This window comes from Scomber scombrus, chromosome 3 (assembly GCF_963691925.1).
Source record: "Scomber scombrus chromosome 3, fScoSco1.1, whole genome shotgun sequence".
Taxonomy (NCBI): domain Eukaryota; kingdom Metazoa; phylum Chordata; class Actinopteri; order Scombriformes; family Scombridae; genus Scomber; species Scomber scombrus.
Genome location: NC_084972.1, coordinates 26307838 through 26325781, shown reverse-complemented (window position 1 = coordinate 26325781; position 17944 = coordinate 26307838). Strand labels below are relative to the sequence as shown.

The following is a 17944-nucleotide window of genomic DNA, read 5'->3' as shown; positions in this document are numbered from 1 at the left end:
TTCCGCCTCACACCGGTTTAACATAACATATTATACTACACAGGTTCTGTTTGTTTGTACCTATACTGTGTGAAAATGAATTTTAAAGTTTATTTGAAGCTAACATGAAGCTTCAACCATCCAAATTAGTCAAATCAAGTTAATATTCCCAGATATATGTCTATTCATTCTAACTGAACATAAGTGCATCAAATTATCGAAGCCCATTTCCACCAATGTGATGAAAGAAAAGATCCTGTAAGTCAATATAATGAGAAACTTTCTCAAAAAGAAAGAAAATGAGATACTAATAAGTCATAAGATAAATCATTATTTTGAGATAGTTTCTCATTATTTTAGAGAGTTTTTCTTATTATAATGACTTGCATACTTTTTTTTTTCATCGCATTGTCTGAAATGGGATTCCATAGCAAATAAATGGTGGTAGAAGAAGTATATTTTACTGAGGTAAAAGTGACGGTACCTCAATATAAAAATGCTCCTTTAGTAAGTAAAACCCATGCATTCACAATTGTATGTAAGTGAACTAGTATTACTCAAAAATCTCTACTAGACCAATATTCAGTACCAATAATAAAGAAATATGGCACTATAGTAACAGAAAGGTCTAAAGGTCTAAAGTTGATTCTAACAGTAGCTATCAATAAAAAGTTGCACCTTTGCACTCACCTTAAATCTGACTCTAAGAGGTGTACATACAAGAATTATTGGATTCATGGTCCAGTAAACAACTTTGACCAGTGTGATGTGGACTCTAGAAACCTCCAGTGAACATACACTAACAATGGACTTTTCAGTGAAGTAGGAGGCATCTTGCATCCAGAATTAAGAATTTTAATTGAAAAATATTTGCATATCCCTAAATTCTGGCTTTTCCAATGAGGGAGAAAGAGCAGGTGCAATTTTGAGAATTTTGAAACAGTTAACTTAAACTTTAAAAATACATATCACACACAACTTATATGTTTTAAAACATGCCATGATCTTTAAAGTTCTGGTATACTGATTATGACTTGCATATGAAGTATCTTACAGCTTACAGCTACAAATCAGTAATGCCTTGGGTTTATCTTAAAGATCTCCTCCAAACATGTTTTAAACTCAGATTTTCAACAGTAATAATTTGTTTACTAGGACCAGAGAAACTTTCTACTTTGAGCAGATGGATGTGAAAACAGTTTCACTTTCATTGCCACTTGAGTGGCTGTAGTTTGTGGCAATGATGAGCTTTATTATGTGATTATGTTATATAATAGTGTTGGTGCAAAATATTAGTCTACCTTCACTGATATAAATATGCTATACAATACCAGAAACACATCCTCAGTGGTGGAAGAAGTATTCTGATCCTTGACTTAAGTAAAAGTACCGATACAGCAATGAAAAAATACTCAATTACAAATACAAGTCCTGCATGAAAAATCCTCAGTAAACATGAAGTATATGTATTTCAAATATTGAAGTAAAAGTACACAATTTGTCCATCTGACTGATTATATATGGCATCAACATGACAACATCAGTGTGTAAGCAGCATGTTACTGCTGTAGTCCCTCTGTTTGTTACTATACTTCCACCACAATCGAACAGGACAGTGTTTCCACAGGGAGACACAGTCCAAGGAAACACAAAGAGGCAATTGGATGCTAAAAAGACTGTAAATGTGGCAGATATCCACTTGATATGAACTCAGACTGCTGAAGTCTCATATACGCTTCAGATAAACTTTTAAATGAATTTTTGTCACAAAATACATTTTAAAATTCCCTATTGAGCTGCAATGGAAGTATAGTGACAAGAAGGGGGACTACAAAGACTGTAGCGTTGAAAGATATCCAGTTGATTTGACTCATTTAGACGGCTGTAGCTTCATATTAGCTTCAGACAAACTTTTAAATAGATTTTTGCACAGAAGGAGGACTGTGGAAGTTGGCTCCCATCACTTACATTGAAAGAGCATTTGAAGAGGATCTTTTAATACCCAGTATGAACAGGAGCAATGATTAAAGAAAGTGTTAATATGGGCGTCATATGGACGGTAAACAGTATATGCAGTGTTCAATAAATAATAATTTGGCAAGGACAATACACATCAATCGACATTTAAGGTCAACAACTTAGCCAAGCAAAAAAAGAGAAAATAGAGAAAGAAATACACATTTTAAAAAAAATTACATTATGAACTATAAATAACGCATGATTAATACAAACAGTGAGTAAAAGCATTGTCCACACTAGAGTCTGATGGTGATATCCACAGAAAATCAAGTTTTAGTTATGACTGCAGCTCTGGTGTTGTTTGAGCCAGTGTTTTAGAGTTTTTTTTAATAAATAAAGAAATAAGTTGCTTTAATGTAACACGCCACGTTAGATCAAAAATCACAGATGTGCAAATATAACATTAAGGGGATAAGATAACATAAGTCAAGATAAGATAAGATAAGATAAGATAAGATAAGATAAGATAAGATAAGATAAGATAAGATAATATAAGATAAGATGTGTCTTTATTGATCCTCCTTGCGGGAAGGTAGGATTAGGGTTAAGGTTATTTAAATTGTATTAATTTTATTAAATTCAAATTGACACAGCAGTACAGTGGAAAAAAAGTAGCAGCTTAAGGGTGAAAGTGATAAGATAAAATAAAATAAAATTAAATAAGTAAAATGAAATACTATATACAGTAAACAATCTCTGCGTATATAAATCTGCAATATATATGTAAATGTGCAATATGCAGAAATTCCTGAAATTATGTACACATGTGCAGTGTTCCTGGGATTAACATAGTAAGGACAGCATCAGTGGGAGGTACTGGGAGCTGTGGTGTTGTACAGTCTGAAGGTTGATGGTAGGTATGAAAAGTCCCCCCTGAAGGCCCCCCCTACATCAGATATGGACAATTGGACACACTGCAATTTAATGTCAAATACTCTGCAATATTGGTATTTCATGTCTACGGACAATACTAATAATTTAAATTGTGTGCAATATTCATATGGTATACATATATATTTATTTCACTTTAATCTGTGCAATAAGAATATCACCTCTGGTATATTACCACTCAATGCCAATATTACTCTTGTAAATAACGATTATCGTTATTACATATTTTTACTATTATTGTTCTTATGTTTTGGTACTTAATATTTATTGTTCTTTATTCGTATTGCTGCTCTTATATTCTATGGCTTTTGACACCATGTAGGGTGTTGATTTTATGAATTTATGTGTATACATGCATATTTCTATCTTGTGTGGGCAGTGCATTTTATTTTATTTTATGTTATTGCTTTTTATCTGGCATGCATCAAATGGTGTGATGCATCAGATGCTGCTGAGCTGCAATCTTGGATTTCATTGACAAACCAATGAAAAGTGGGGGGCTGCAAATAGCAACAGATGACGTCGACGCCCTCTACGTGATTGGAGAAGGTGACGCGCGGGCTGTTCCGACGTCAAACCTCACCCCCCCTCCGTCGTGCCATGCGCACTGACGGTTGTTGTTGTTGAGCTGGTTGTTATGGCTGGACCAGGACCAGGCCTCGGACTAAACTGAGAGAGGATCCCCCGTACCACCACCCTCCCTTTCCCCCCCTACACCCCCCTGGTCTGGTCTCCGTGCTACGGGACACCCGCCACCCCCCATGGAGGGCACGGACATGGACGTGGACGCGGAGCTCATGCAGAAGTTCAGCTGCATGGGCACCACCGACAAGGACGTCCTCATCTCGGAGTTTCAGAGGCTGCTCGGCTTCCAGCTCAACCCGGCCGGCTGCGCCTTCTTCCTGGACATGACCAACTGGTGAGTCCGGGGATGAGGGGAGGGCCTGTGGTGGGACAGCAACAGCAACATGACGCCACATAATTAGCTTTGTTAGTTTGAATAACATTTAATAACATTCGTAACTTAGCTGCTCTTCATCTTTCATTCACAGGGAAAAGGGGGAGGGAGGGGGGCAGTTAAGTTAACTCATAATGATTATTTCAAAGGAGGGGGGGCAAACGGAAGTAAAAAAAAAGCTAAAGTTTGTCCCCACTGCGAGTTTTTAGACAGCTGAAATAATAACCATAAACATGTGCTGTGTGGCTAATTTAAAGCCCTCAGTGTTGAGTATCAGCCATATTACGCAATAGTTAAAAACCGTGAAGACTCAACTCAAAGCAGCACCACGTTACTCTGATCATGACGCAACCAATCTTGATCGATCAATCAGTGTGACAACAAGTGGGTATTGATCAAGACCCCCTCTCTTTCTCTGTGTGTGTGAATATGAATCACAGGAGCACCCACCACCCACTCCAAAACAAATTCACATGTTCTCAGTACTCCTGTGTCACACTGACTGTGTGAATCAAGTCTGGAAATCACCTGATAGTTTTTTGGGGTTTTGTCCACTTACTGAAACTGTCTTTTTCCCCCTTTTTCTTTCGTTAATATGAATTCACAAAGCAGATAAATAAAAAGTCAGTATATCATCTCAAGAGGAAAACCCTTCTGAGCACCAGTAGCTCTTTTTTTATTTATTATTTTGGGTTCAGGATCAGGCCGTCCCTCAGGCATTTCTGTCTTGTCTTCAAGTAGTAAGCATGTAATGGCTTAAATAAGAGTCACATTCCCCTAAAGGAGCAACTCACCAATTTTACACACACACACACACACACACACACACACACACACACACACACACACACACACACACACACACACACACACACACACACACACACTCAAAAGAGCCTAATGGTCATGGTTAGTGCTACCCAGCCTTCAAAAACAGCCACATAATGTCCTCCTCAAGTCTGAGAAAATAGCCCCCTAATGATGTCATTAGGGTGTACCTTAGCTTAGCTTGGGCCAGGTGGAGAGAGTCTAATGGGTCTGGACACCCAATGTGTAATGGGATAATCCAAAATGAGATATATCTGGTATATAAAAATTATCTCATGTCATGTCATTATGTCAAACTTCAAATGAACTCTTTTTTTGACTTTTTCTTAGATACACACCTTAGTTTTCACCTGGAATTATACCTGTGATGTTTATTTGGATAATGACATCTTATCAGTAGGGCTGGGTATCGATACTTGACACCTTTTTAAGGTGTCGACCAAAATAAATCAATACCAAGCAGTATCGAAACATCACCTGTCAAACGATACCTGCAATCGATCTTTTTAAGATAAGATGAGCTATTCCTTTATTAGTCCCAAGATGGGGAAATTTAAAATATTGCAGCAGCAAAGTGGACAGTAAAAAAGCATCAATAAAAAGAATAAAGAACAATGAATGATAAGTGAGTACAAATACAATAATAATAAAACAATAGTAGTAAAAAATATAGTGAATAATAATAGTAACATTATGTACAAAAGCAAATACGTAATATTGATGTTAAATGATAATAGACCTGTGCCGAGATTGTTATTGCAGAGGTATAAAGTGAGAATATATAAATATAATATAGTGAAGATTAAAATGCAGTTTTTTCGCACCCAGAGTTAGAAAATATGACTATTTGTACGGACTTGCTCGCAGCCAATCATTGCAAGTTTTCATCGAGTTAACGCCACATGTGATTGGCCCACTGCCGACGCAGCTACGACCGTCTGTAGTGGTGAAGTCACAGTGAATTTGAGTCAGCGCGCTAAGCAGTTCAGCAGCCGAGATGCCATAAAATGCCAGCAGTGGTGACATTCAATGCAATTCACATGATGGGTTTCTAAGGGAGTACTCAATTGGTATCAGTATCACTTTAAGGGTACTTGAATTGGTACTGGTATCGTAATTTTTTTAACGATACCCAGCATTTTTTTCAGTGGGTCTGCAAATTAGCTAGGTGGACCTGGTGGACGTCCCAGGTCAGGAAACTGCAGCCATGACTGGATATCATTTACTTTTTTATGAGAGAAGACTTTTTAGTCAATGCTACATCTTGTATCTTTTATGTGTCATGCTTTGCTTCGCTGGCAGGAAAAGGCGGAGTGAAGACTTTCAACTTACTGGAACAATTGTTTTCCTCGTGAATGCTCTCACGCTTGTATGGATTGCATTGTCTGGCTGAGAGCTGATCACAAAGCCTGCCTGAATACCTCTAAATGTGGCATTTACTAACACCTTACATTTACATACAGATCGCAGGTTAACTTCAGGTGTAAATGGGGTGAAAAAAATCCTTAAAATGGAAAAGTCTTGAAAGGAAAATTAAGTTTTCACAAGCTTCACAAGTAGCAAATGCTTCATTTTAATTAGATATTTATAGATCATATTTATTGATCAAATTACATCATATCTTTAATTGTATTGCTTATCTAATGTATTTTACCATTTTGATATTTTTCTATTCTTTCCGATTCTCATATATTATATAATTCTGACAGGTGACGCCTACCGTTTTTGTATTAACTCAGGTGCTCATCAATTAGTCCGAGTGATCTTTCATGTCCTCTCATTGTATGTATAAGGGTCAGTCACGTGATGTAACCCAGTGTCAATGGGTGTAACCAGTATTGTCTCATAAAAATCGGATTATATACAGCAAAATAAATGTGAACTATAATGTGGAATAAATATAATCCACTTTATCAACGCAACACTGTTTTTGTTGTTGTTTTTAAAACATTTTTTTAAATCATTTGTCACTAATTATTTTTTAAAAATTATTGTTTTTAGGATATGTGCTGCTAAATATTGACAAAATGCTTTAAAATTTAAATGTAGAAATACTCCAAAAACTTTTCTTTTCATTTGATGTTTTAAAATGAAGTAATTATTTGTATTAGTACACCCAAATACACTGTAGCTGGATACAATATTTAATATGTATCATTCTTTTGTGGTTACACCATTTGACATTTTCAGCATTCAGTTTTACTTTTGGTAAAAAATGATGCAAATGTCATTTCAAATGACAAAAAAACAACAAAAATACAAAATGTACATTGCAACAAACCTGATGCTGCTTTTAAAACTATTTTTAAACATATTTTTGAATTACTCATCTTGCCAACCCTTATTTGTCACTGACCCATATATTAAAGTGTGGTGATTTATTAAACAAACATAAGTGAGCAAGACAGTTACAAGGAGCAATGTTTTTAAGGGTTCACAAACCCAAAAATGATTGGGAACCACTTGTCTAAAGGAAAGCACTAAGATGTGGCATTATGTAAAGTGTATTCAGTGTTTTTACTCGACTTATGTAAGAGCTGAAGGATCCATCTACACCTGGTTTCAACATGTGATCTGTGCCCCGGTTATCTGGAGAATGGCATCTAATCAACGAGCCTTTTTTATTTACATCTCATAACAAGTATTGCTGTTATCTTGCTTCTTATCTGCGATGTGTGACTGGATCTGTGAGTTAGTAAGACAGAGGCTGATCAAACAAACATGTCACATCCCTGGTGAAAGGGAGGCGGTGTCACTCAGTGTGAGGGAAGACTTGATGACTTAGCTGACATTTAATTTTTGCCGGGTGGATCTTTTTCTTCGAGGTGTGGTCTGTTTGATCTGATTGTATTCAGATCACAATGTGCTCTGCATTCCTTTACACCTTATTTTAATACATTTTCTTCACCCAGAAAGGAAATCCAGATACAGATCAGGATTATTATAGTTTTGCTGTGTTCCTACGTTAGCTGTCAAGTCACAATATTTTCCATATTGGGCTGTGACGTTTTCTGCCTGGAACTTCTTCTTCTTCTTTCTAGAAAATTGTAAGTTAAAGGTCAAGCATCTTCTTCTTGTGCATTATGCATCATTTTTATTTTTTATTTCAGTTAACTAAATTATTTTTTGTAACTATAATAACTCTGATCTATTTTTTTCCATTTGTTTTTTAAATGTATCTCCAACGTACGTGAGTCCACCAACGTAATGGAAGTTAAATGTGAAATTGCTGATGTGCCCCTTTAAGTATCTGGTGTTTATTTAGTCTGTGCTCGTACTGAAGGAAATGTTTCACGTCATAAACATTTATTTAATAATTCCAGCTGTAATTATTTCCTCTATAAACTGTCAAAAAAAGGGGAAACCAGCTTTTTTACAATTTCCTGTAGCCCACCAACAGTTAAAAACCCATAAATAATCAATTTACTGTCACAGAGGACTAAGAAAAGCAGCATATATATAGCTACATTTTGTATGCTGGAACCAGTAGGTTTCTTTTTTGTTAACATTCCTGACGACAATCATGCTTAAAACATGACTTGAGCAACATCCTGTTTTCATGGAAGACACTTTGACTTGTCGAAGCAGGAAATTAATGATTAATAATAACATCAATGATGGCTGCTTTCCATCGAGGTGAGTCGTAACGGTCCTGCTCACTCACTCACTGACGAGGATCATTGGGACTATTAGTATAAACAGATAGAGCCGTCGTTAGTGTTATTATTTACAGCTGTGATTTCCCTGCTTTGCCATGTCAATATGTCTGCTGTGAAAAGAGTCTATTAGCAGATTATTAATGAATATTGCAGATTAATTATCTATCAATCACCCGCAGCCTTTTTTATATAAAGTGCTTCCCACACTAACAGGAAAATGTGTCAATAAAAGAGACTGAAAATAAAAGAAGTCAGAGTCCCTGGAGTCGCTCTGTTGTTCATTATGTACCAAAGCATCTCCAGGATTTTTCTCTAGATGCCTCACAATTTTTAAGTGGGATATTTAATCTTTGGGAATGTAGTGTTGTGCCACATTTGATATTTAAATAGTTAACGAAGCAGCAGACTCATAATGTTACCTTTTTATATTTTTAAAAGCAAATGGCAAAGGCCTACCTTTGTAATCTGAATCAATTTTCAATTGAATTTATTTATTAATCTGCCTTTTATTATATATTTTAGCCTGTGTTTTTACTACTTGGACTATTCTTTTTTTATTCTATTTTATTATTTTATTTTATTCTTCTTCATAACCCACATTTTATGTCTGGTTTTACTTCATTACTTTTACTCTTAGTTGTTTTAATATTTTATTTTCCTATTATCTTTATTTTCTTTTAATACCCCTCCTAACATTTCCCGATTTTACCCACTTTATTCTATAGTGACTTCATTTTTCATCTTTATTTTTAAATATTTTTAAAATATTTGTATTAATCTTTTACTGCCCTTTATTTTATTTGGGTATTTTGTAAATGTTTTATCCCACTTCTAGTGATTCCTCATTGCAGATTCATGAGAGTTATGATAGTGTTTCCTTAGTTCCTGTTTTTATTGATATTGATTGTTAGTTTGTTTTGACTACATAAAGCATGTTGTCTTACATTACAATGTATGAAAAGTGCTATACAAATACATTTTGATTGATTGATAGATTATATAAAATACAGACTCTAACTCAGGATTATTTGGGCAATGTTAACACCGCGCTCTCTCACTCTCGTCTCCCTTTGTGTTGGAACAGGAATCTTCAGGCTGCTATCGGTGCATATTACGACTTTGAAAGTCCCAATATCAACACGCCATCCATGTCCTTCGTCGAAGATGTGACAATTGGGGAAGGAGAGTCTGTTCCTCCAGATACACCGTTCACAAAGACCTGGAGAATACAAAACACAGGTGTGCAACGTGTCATTATCTTCACAACTTAAGCCCACATAAATACCCTGCGTATACTGTGTGTCATACTGTTAGACTGCCATGATTTTGTTCCTGAACTGTGTTTTATTTGCACTTCTCTTCGTATGTTAAAGGTGCAGAGTCGTGGCCTCCGGGGGTTTGTTTAAAGTACATCGGCGGGGATCAGTTTGGCCATGTAAACACGGTTATGGTGAAGTCGCTAGACCCCCAAGAAATATCAGATGTCAGCGTACAGATGCGAAGTCCCACAGCTCCCGGCATGTACCAGGGCCAGTGGAGGATGTGCACAGCCACAGGATTATTTTATGGAGGTAGGAAATATAAAGTGAGGTGATTTATTATGGCTGCAACTAACTTTTCTTTTCTTTATGTATTCATTTGTTCACTTTTTTTGTCACAACTCAAGGTGAAGTCTTTAAATATGTCCAATCAACTAGCAGATTATTAGTTTGGATCCGTTATTCAGCTCATGTATTTTTCTTTCTCTTTTCCTCCGCAGACGTAATCTGGGTGATTCTTAGCGTAGAAGTCGGAGGTCTCCTCGGCGTGACCCAGCAGCTGTCCTCCTTCGAGACAGAATTCAACACTCAGCCCCAGCGCAACGTGGAGGGAGACTTCAACCCTTTCGCCTCGCCACAGAAGAACAAACACGATGCGACTGATGGCTTCAGAGACCCCAGCGGAGCCTGGGAACGCACGCAAGAGCCAATCCAGCAAGATCAAAACGGACTGTCTCATAATGCTGTAAATAGGTCGTCGAATGGTCTCCAAACCAACCTCTCTGTGGTAACTTACGGTCAGGTATGTATGCATCTTTTTTATGAGTTTCACCCTCTAACAGTGGGAAAATGAGTTGACCTGTGGCGGCAAATTTAAAATGACAAGAAAAGCAAAAACATACGTACCTGTTTACAGTATTTAGCATGAATTCTGTCCCCAGTTTCATAGATGTTAATATTGGCTGGTGTGTTTCTGTGAAGTGCTTCATTTAGGCGTGACAACTTATGATGGACTTTTGGTGGATGTGTCCTTTTTTGACAGAGACTCTTTTCACAGAGTGTGAAGAAATTATCTCGTGTGAAATTTAGCAAAACACTGATTTTCACTCAGGCTCTTATGTAGTAACTGTTTTAGAGCTGCAACAATTAGTCAAATAACCAATTAGTTGATCCACAGAAAGTTAATTGACATTTATTTTGATAATTAATGAATTGTTTTGCGCAACTTTTTAAGATTTTTCCTATTACATGTTCTTAAATGTGAATATTTTCTGGTTGATTTCTTTCGTTCTCTACGACAAAAAAACGGAATATCTTGAGGTTGTGGACTGCTGGTCGGAAAAAAACAAGACACTTTAGATTGCGTCTCAGGCTTTGAGGAATTGCTTTTTTTCATCAGTTGCTGACATCGATAATCAAACAGTTAATTAATTGAGAAAATTGATCAGACTGGTGTTCCAGCTCTTGTAAACAGCGGGCCAAGTACGTTCTTTTTCCATTTTTATTCTCACTTATTGTATTTAAATTACTTGTGATAACATATATGAAATATTTATATGGCTTGGTTAGTTATGTTTCGGGCACGGTAGCAGCAGAGCTCATGGTTCTTTGGTCCAGAGTGAAGTATCATGACATGAATATTTAATAGATTTCCATGGCATTTGGTCGAGCCTCGCGTGATCCCCGTAAATACTTTGGTGAGCCCTGTTGTGTCATCGAGGGCACCAACAGGTCTAAATGTTCATTTACTTAACAGTTAAGTTTCAGAGAGAAAACCTCAAAATCTACTGATCAAATTAATGTACGCCATCAGCATGTTTTTAATGTTGCTATTTTGTTCACAGCAACCTTGTATCCAAATATAAAGGTTAGACATTTTTTCCTTTCATTATTTAACAACATGGCCTTTCATTTGTCAACACCATTAGGCCCAATTTTATTTAATTTTTGTGCCCTACTAGTTACAAGAAGCCAAAATAGCAAAACGTTCCCCCTTACTTCTCATCTATTTGTTCTATTTAGTTTTGTCGTGTGTGATGATTATTACAGCCTAATTTGGCCTCTAGTGTGGTTAAAAATGAATGTGAGATGACAGAGATGACACATACTGTGGCTCAGGGTGTAATGCAGTGAAGTGTGAGGAAACCACCATGTGAGTATCGCTACTATTCGTCGTACATTGCTCGTATTAACAATTCATTGTGATATGCAACAGAAAAATCCTACCTACAGCTTCTTAAGAGGAAGTTTATGTTCTCAGTTGAGTGAAAGTCCTTCATCACAGCGTCCACCTTAATTTACTAACAACTTGGAAAAAAACATGAACTTGATATATATGAAATTTTCAGGTTGAGCCATGGATTTTATAATAACTCAAAAGTAGCAAAAATCAAATGCTGGTAAAATATGCAAATGACTGGTAGATTTGCTTCACTTACTCACTCAAAACAATGGTAATTTATCGAGTGGCTGGTAAAATTTGAATATTCACTCGTTGATGGACAAAAATGTTAATTTTGAACCCTGTTAGACCCGCTGTCATACCTGTCACAACTGTTGAGCCTTTATTCACAGTTTTGGGCTCATCTCCTCTGATGGGGGGCTGAACTTAACCCTTAAACAGGCAGGAGTGAAAAATGAGATTAGTTATCTCATTTGCACCTAATATATTTTTTAAAATATTTGTATCTCTTTCAAGATATGTTATCCCTATTAAGGTATAAAAATGGTCATAATGGCAAACAATTGAATGTTTTATTTGATAAAGAGAAGTGATACATTCTTGCTTTCCCTGGTCATTAATATCACACATGCTAGTTTCTAAACTGAGTTTTTATCATTTCTATCAAAGTATAGACCTACCACAAGCTTCAATTCTACCAATTCAAGGCACATACAATTGAGCAACCACCTTAACCATGCTAACAGGGTGTTAAAGAGTCTGCATCTCCTGGTGCACGTTGCCTGTTTAAAGGGTTAAATCTGAAAACTAGACGTTAGACGAACACTGTTTTGGTGCAAAAACGACACACGTTCACACCAGGTGTTGCAGCTTATTTCTGCACATTTAGACAGTAAAATGGATACTTCTCCTACTCTACGAGTAAGTCAGCCACAGAAAATCAGCCAAGAGGAAGTGGTTTACTATTTCTATTTCAGATTTACATGTGTAGGCCATATTGGAAAAGCTTTGTTTTTTGGGAGGAGAAAATGTTGTTTTCGTGTAGATGAGGCAGGGCAAGACAGAGACTTAGCTGGTTTATTGTTGACATGGTTGCAGTCTTAGCTTTGTTTGCCAGTCAGGACATTTATATAAGGCTTCAATACAAACAGACTTTGACTGAGCTGCTTCCTATAGTACAAACTATGCAGGTTTTTCCAGCCGGTGATACTTTAGCAGATAGCAACATAGTTTGTTTTAATACAGGTACCCCTCCCTCAGGTTTCATTTGGTTTTAAATTACATAACAAAGCAAATAGGCAGTTTCGCTTTCACTCCTCTACTCAAAACCCTTTCAGTACTTTTACTTCTTAATACGTTTTCTCTTGTTTTTTCCCCCCAGGGTATTCATGGACCCTATCCGTTTGGACAGAGCTAGAATGACAAAGACCTCCCCCAATTTGGATGATGAGCATAACACCCCAGGAGTCCTTAAATGCAGGAGGAGTTGGAGGGGGGGGAGGAACAGTTGTTTTATATTGACTCATGACAACCCCTCTCCCCAACCCATGGCCCTTTTCCACAGAAACACAAAACTACAGTGAGGTGATGGATTACATCCGCTACCGTGAAACATCCCATCTGACATCATCAACACCTGGATGCGCATGTGTAAATGCTTCATTTATGAGTGCTATAAACCCTTAAAAAGAAAATAGATACACACGACTATTTTTTATTTCCACACGCATAATTAAAGAGAAGATCAACCCTAAACAGCCAACATACAATTCGTCACTTCAACGGGCAATTCAATACTCTGTCTCTTTGGGGTTCCTACACAGGTCTGTACGGAGAGTACTAAACAAGCTACTAGTGATTATAGATCATTCAGAGGCCTTGAAAAAAAGTGTTTAAAAGAAAGACTGAATAAGTGTGGAATGTATTTTTCATTTGGAAGAGAAAAAAAGTGTAATCTTTTATTCACAAATTCCTCTAGATGACAGCCTTACACCACTTTCACTTACAAAAAGCTGGGCAATGCTGTGGGATGTCTTAACTCAATTATAAGCTGAGTGTTCACGTCTGCAGCTTCAATTTAATTCACATCACTGCAAAAAAAACAAAAACAAAACAGAAGTAGTTCAAGTACATTCATAAATACGTGTGCAGGTTGGCAGGAAGTTTGCTTTTAACAGTTGAGGTTCACCATGATGTGCCCCAGCTTTGGTATAACTATAGGATTTGTTTTTCTTTCTTCTGTCTTGTGAAAGGTTCAGACATCTTGTGATCTATTCCAAAAAAAAAAATGACAGCAAGCTTTGCTCAACCTCAAAACTACTTTGAGAACCTGTGATCTGCTGTCATCTTCCAAGTATTTTTGTATAATTGAGAATAATGGAAATTATGACCGCGAGGACTATAAGTCATTACCAATGTTTATAAAAGTTGTGACATAGCAGCTATAGGTTTATATTACATGAATAGCTCAGAGTTTGTAGCCAGTGTTTACCCTCACAGAGCAGTTTTGGACCCTCCTTGAACCCTCCTTGGATTGATCTCCACCAACAGTAAATGCCTGGTTTTTCCTCGTCGTTTGCATCTGTCTTAAAATGAGTGTTAGTGTCTAGTCACAGATCAGATACTTAATATTTAAATCACTTTCTCAGAAATCAAAGATATTGAAAGATGAGGGGCAAATTTGTTGCATTCTTATGTAAAAAAAAAAACAACAACAAAAAAAATTACGTGTGTGTGTGATCCCAGTGTAGGAACCCTGTCTATTCCCAAAGATACAAATCCAGAGAACCAAGACACTAATCTGCGCTGTCATCCAGCCACACTGTCTGCAGGTGCCCAGTTCAGACTGCATGAGACAAAGTGGTGTTTTTTTTCTTTTTCTTTTCTTTTCTTTTTTCTTTTTTGTTGTTGTTGTTGTTGTTGGGGTGGGTTTTCATGTTAAATAGATGCTGAAGCGGAAGGAGTTTTGAGCAAGTGAGGTGTGAGGAAGGGTTGAAAAAAGCCATCTTAATCTATTTTGCCTGGTGAGTGATTTTATTTTTCCATGTCTGTGTGTACTAGGTGTGTGTGTGTGTGTGTGCGTGCGTGCGTGTGTGGATGTATGTTACGGTTATTCTTTGGATTGAACTGACATGAAATGGTGTATACTACTTGGGCAAAAAGGATGACGAAACTATTAAAAAAAAAACACATCTGTACTGAGAGCGATTTACTAGGCGTGTACCTCTGAAGTATTGTTGAGTGATTATTCACTGTTTGGATGAACTGACTCACTAATTAACCTGATGTTATTTATTTGCTGTCTTATTGTACACTGCAGATGCAAAAAAAAAAGAAGAAAAAAAAGCACCATTTACAGCCAGCAGGTGGTGCTAAAAATCAGATGACCAACTATAACTTGACTCCATATGCTGAGTACATGAGAAAAAGGTGATAAAGTTTGATTGTGGTGAGATTTTAATGGTTTGCATCAGCTTTTTTTTTTTTTTTTCTTTGTTTTCTTTGGCACTGATGTTATGTTACTGCTATTTGCACAATGCTTTTTCACCACTTTTGATCATTTTTTTTCTGTGTGTGTGTGTGTGTGTGTGTGTGTGTGTGTGTGTGTGTGTGTGTGTGTGTTTGTGATACCATCATTTTTCAGAAAGTTTTTTTTCCCCTCATCTTCTCTCCCAAATATCGCCTTCATTCTCCACAGCTTTAGATTTTCAGTTTCATCGCTGCATCGATTTCTGAGCATAAAAAAATGAAGACTGTTACTCTTGATTACACATATCTGAGAACAAGTTACACAGTTTGCCTGCTATCACACCGTATAATTTTATCTTACATCAGCTTTGATGTGCTCATTATGTCAGATGATGAATTTGATCGTGTTTTTTGGGCTTAACAATAAAATGGGAACTTCATTATAGTGTTACTTTTTTTTTTTTCTAAAGTGGCGTATTTCTAAAAGTCTCAGATGAAACATAATTAATAAAGTTAATGTCTTAATTTATCAAACTTCCTCCCAGTTTGTTGCCTTCATGATCATGTTGTTACCCATTGGTAAAACTCACCAGCATTCTGTGTTGAACCGCTGCTTTATTTGTATTGAGAGTCAACTGAGAGTCCTCCTCCCAAACAGTATACACTGTTCTGCGGTGCTTCTTTCAGTCACGTCATTCTTTTTTTCCTTTTTGTGTGTGCGTGCGTGCGTTCTTCCCTTTTGTGAGCTTGCCTGTGTACGTGTGTGAGAGAGAGAAAGAGACAGATGGTGAGGAAGTCTGAACATTGCTGGAATTTATTCTCTAGTTTTAGTGTGTGACTATGTGCGGGTTTAAGATGGGTGGTGAATGGATGAGATGAAAGTTTACATAGTCCTAAAATAGCACATTTATCTGAAGAGAAATTGTCAGTATAAAGCTTTTTTTCCCCCCTGTATCTATAATTAAGCATTTGTATGATTAAATTAACACTGAAACTGACTTGTTGTCCTTTTTTGATGAGTCTGTCTCTGTATTTTACCTCCTGTCACCAAATCATAATTACACCCATAAATTGCAACCATAAATGAAAGTACATCTAACTGTAGGGTTGCAGTGCCAGCACTTTCAGAGCTGCAGATTCAGTCCAACCTGGACTCCCATCAGCAAGAAAAAAAAAAACTGCAGCAGTTGTTTAAACCTGCAGATGGAGAAAAGTGCGCCACCTACAGGAAAGGAAATTAATAGCACCTGAAAGTGGCACTTGAGGCACCTGCAGGCAAAGACTTGTATAACACCTTCTTTTGTGTAGCTGCTTGTTTGTATATTGCTTTTTTTCTATTTCAAACCTGCACAATGTAAGAATTAAGTTGACAGGATCATAGAGTATTTTCTGCTGAAAAATATTAGGTTGTGGCATACAACCACAACCATATTATGGTTGTACGCCCTCAAACTGTTTTTTTCTCCTGCTTGGAGAGGGACCAATACATTCCTCACTATATTTTAACTGTCCAAACAAACTGAAATAATATATTTGTGCACAGTTGGGTGTAATTTAACAGGTGCATTAGAGGGTGGCAAAGTTGGCATAATACAGTTTAAAAACAAAACAAAAACGTGCAAACACTCTTGCTCCATGCTTGATGAAGATTGTGTAGACTAACAGGTTGCAAATAAACACAACAGCAGTAAATGGGTGTATGCGGTTTATTTTTAACTTTTATTTAAAGTTGTTTTAAGTAAAGGAAAACAATAGCAACGTGCATTAAATATTGAATGTGTGCTGGATGCTAGAAATGTGTTTATTGGTAAAATAGTTGGCTATGGACTGCTGACTATTCTCCACTCTTATCTATTTTTATATATGTAGGTTCACATTTTGGTCATTAAATTTTAAAAGCATTAAAACCCTGTCAGTAACACAAAGTAACGAGCATTCACAAAAACAGAAAGAAATGCAGAAAGTTGTAATGCAGTTTTAATGCTCATTATGCCTGCAGGTGTAAAAACTGCAGCAGCAATAACTTTGTGCGTAGGAGGTGATATTGATGTACTGCTGCTGTGAGGTCTGACAGTGACTGAGCTGCTCGTCCTCGTGGAAATAATGAGAATGTGAATGAGTTCAATGAGATGTTCGACATCTGAGAAAACTCATAAATTATGGCTCACTTGTTAGCACATAGGGACGAAGGCCCAGTGTCTTAGTTAGATTTACAGTCTCAAAAGTCTATCTTTTTTGTAATATATATCTTTCTAGTAATCCATTAACAAGAGAAGAAACAGACAAGGGCTTATGTAAAAAAAAAAAAAGAGACTACTGCTGGTCATAACGGTCCATAAGTCTTACAGAATAAAAAGTAATACGGTTACAAACTATCAGTTCCAGGTCAGTCTACAATCATTCCCATGAAAGTCCACAAAATCCCAACAAGGAACCTTTTGAGGAAATCGTTTGGATAATCCTCTACTTCATGCGGGTGGAATATAAACATGAACTGAGTTGGTAAACACGAAAAATGTCAAAAGTTGCATATGATATCTTCAGTTGTGTGTTATGATATGCAAAGGGATTATCTCCTTTGTGCACTTTTCTCAACAGGGTTTCATTGTCTCTTAATCTTCAACATCCTTGTTAAGTCCAATCGCTAAACTCACCTCATAATGAGACTCTAAAGTGTTTAGTAACATGTAAACCGCAGCAC

At 36.7% G+C, this 17944-nt stretch overlaps 1 protein-coding gene across 1 annotated transcript; it reads left to right on the top strand.

The window, feature by feature from the left end:
• The first annotated feature begins 3502 nt into the window (after nucleotides 1–3502).
• Nucleotides 3503–16235, top strand: ilrun (inflammation and lipid regulator with UBA-like and NBR1-like domains). Its single transcript, XM_062415924.1, has 5 exons — nucleotides 3503–3808; nucleotides 9419–9573; nucleotides 9708–9905; nucleotides 10094–10395; nucleotides 13157–16235. The coding sequence occupies exons 1-5, from the start codon at nucleotides 3651–3653 to the stop codon at nucleotides 13190–13192; spliced, it is 849 nt and encodes a 282-aa protein (XP_062271908.1). The 5' UTR covers nucleotides 3503–3650; the 3' UTR covers nucleotides 13193–16235.
• The last annotated feature ends 1709 nt before the right edge of the window (nucleotides 16236–17944 follow it).

Coding starts and splice junctions, on each gene's coding strand:
- ilrun (XM_062415924.1), top strand. CDS start 3,651: ATGGAGGGCACGGACATGGACGTGGACGCGGAGCTCATGCAGAAGTTC. Junction 3,809..9,418: donor TTCCTGGACATGACCAACTG/GTGAGTCCGGGG, acceptor GTGTTGGAACAG/GAATCTTCAGGCTGCTATCG. Junction 10,396..13,156: donor CTGTGGTAACTTACGGTCAG/GTATGTATGCAT, acceptor TTTTCCCCCCAG/GGTATTCATGGACCCTATCC.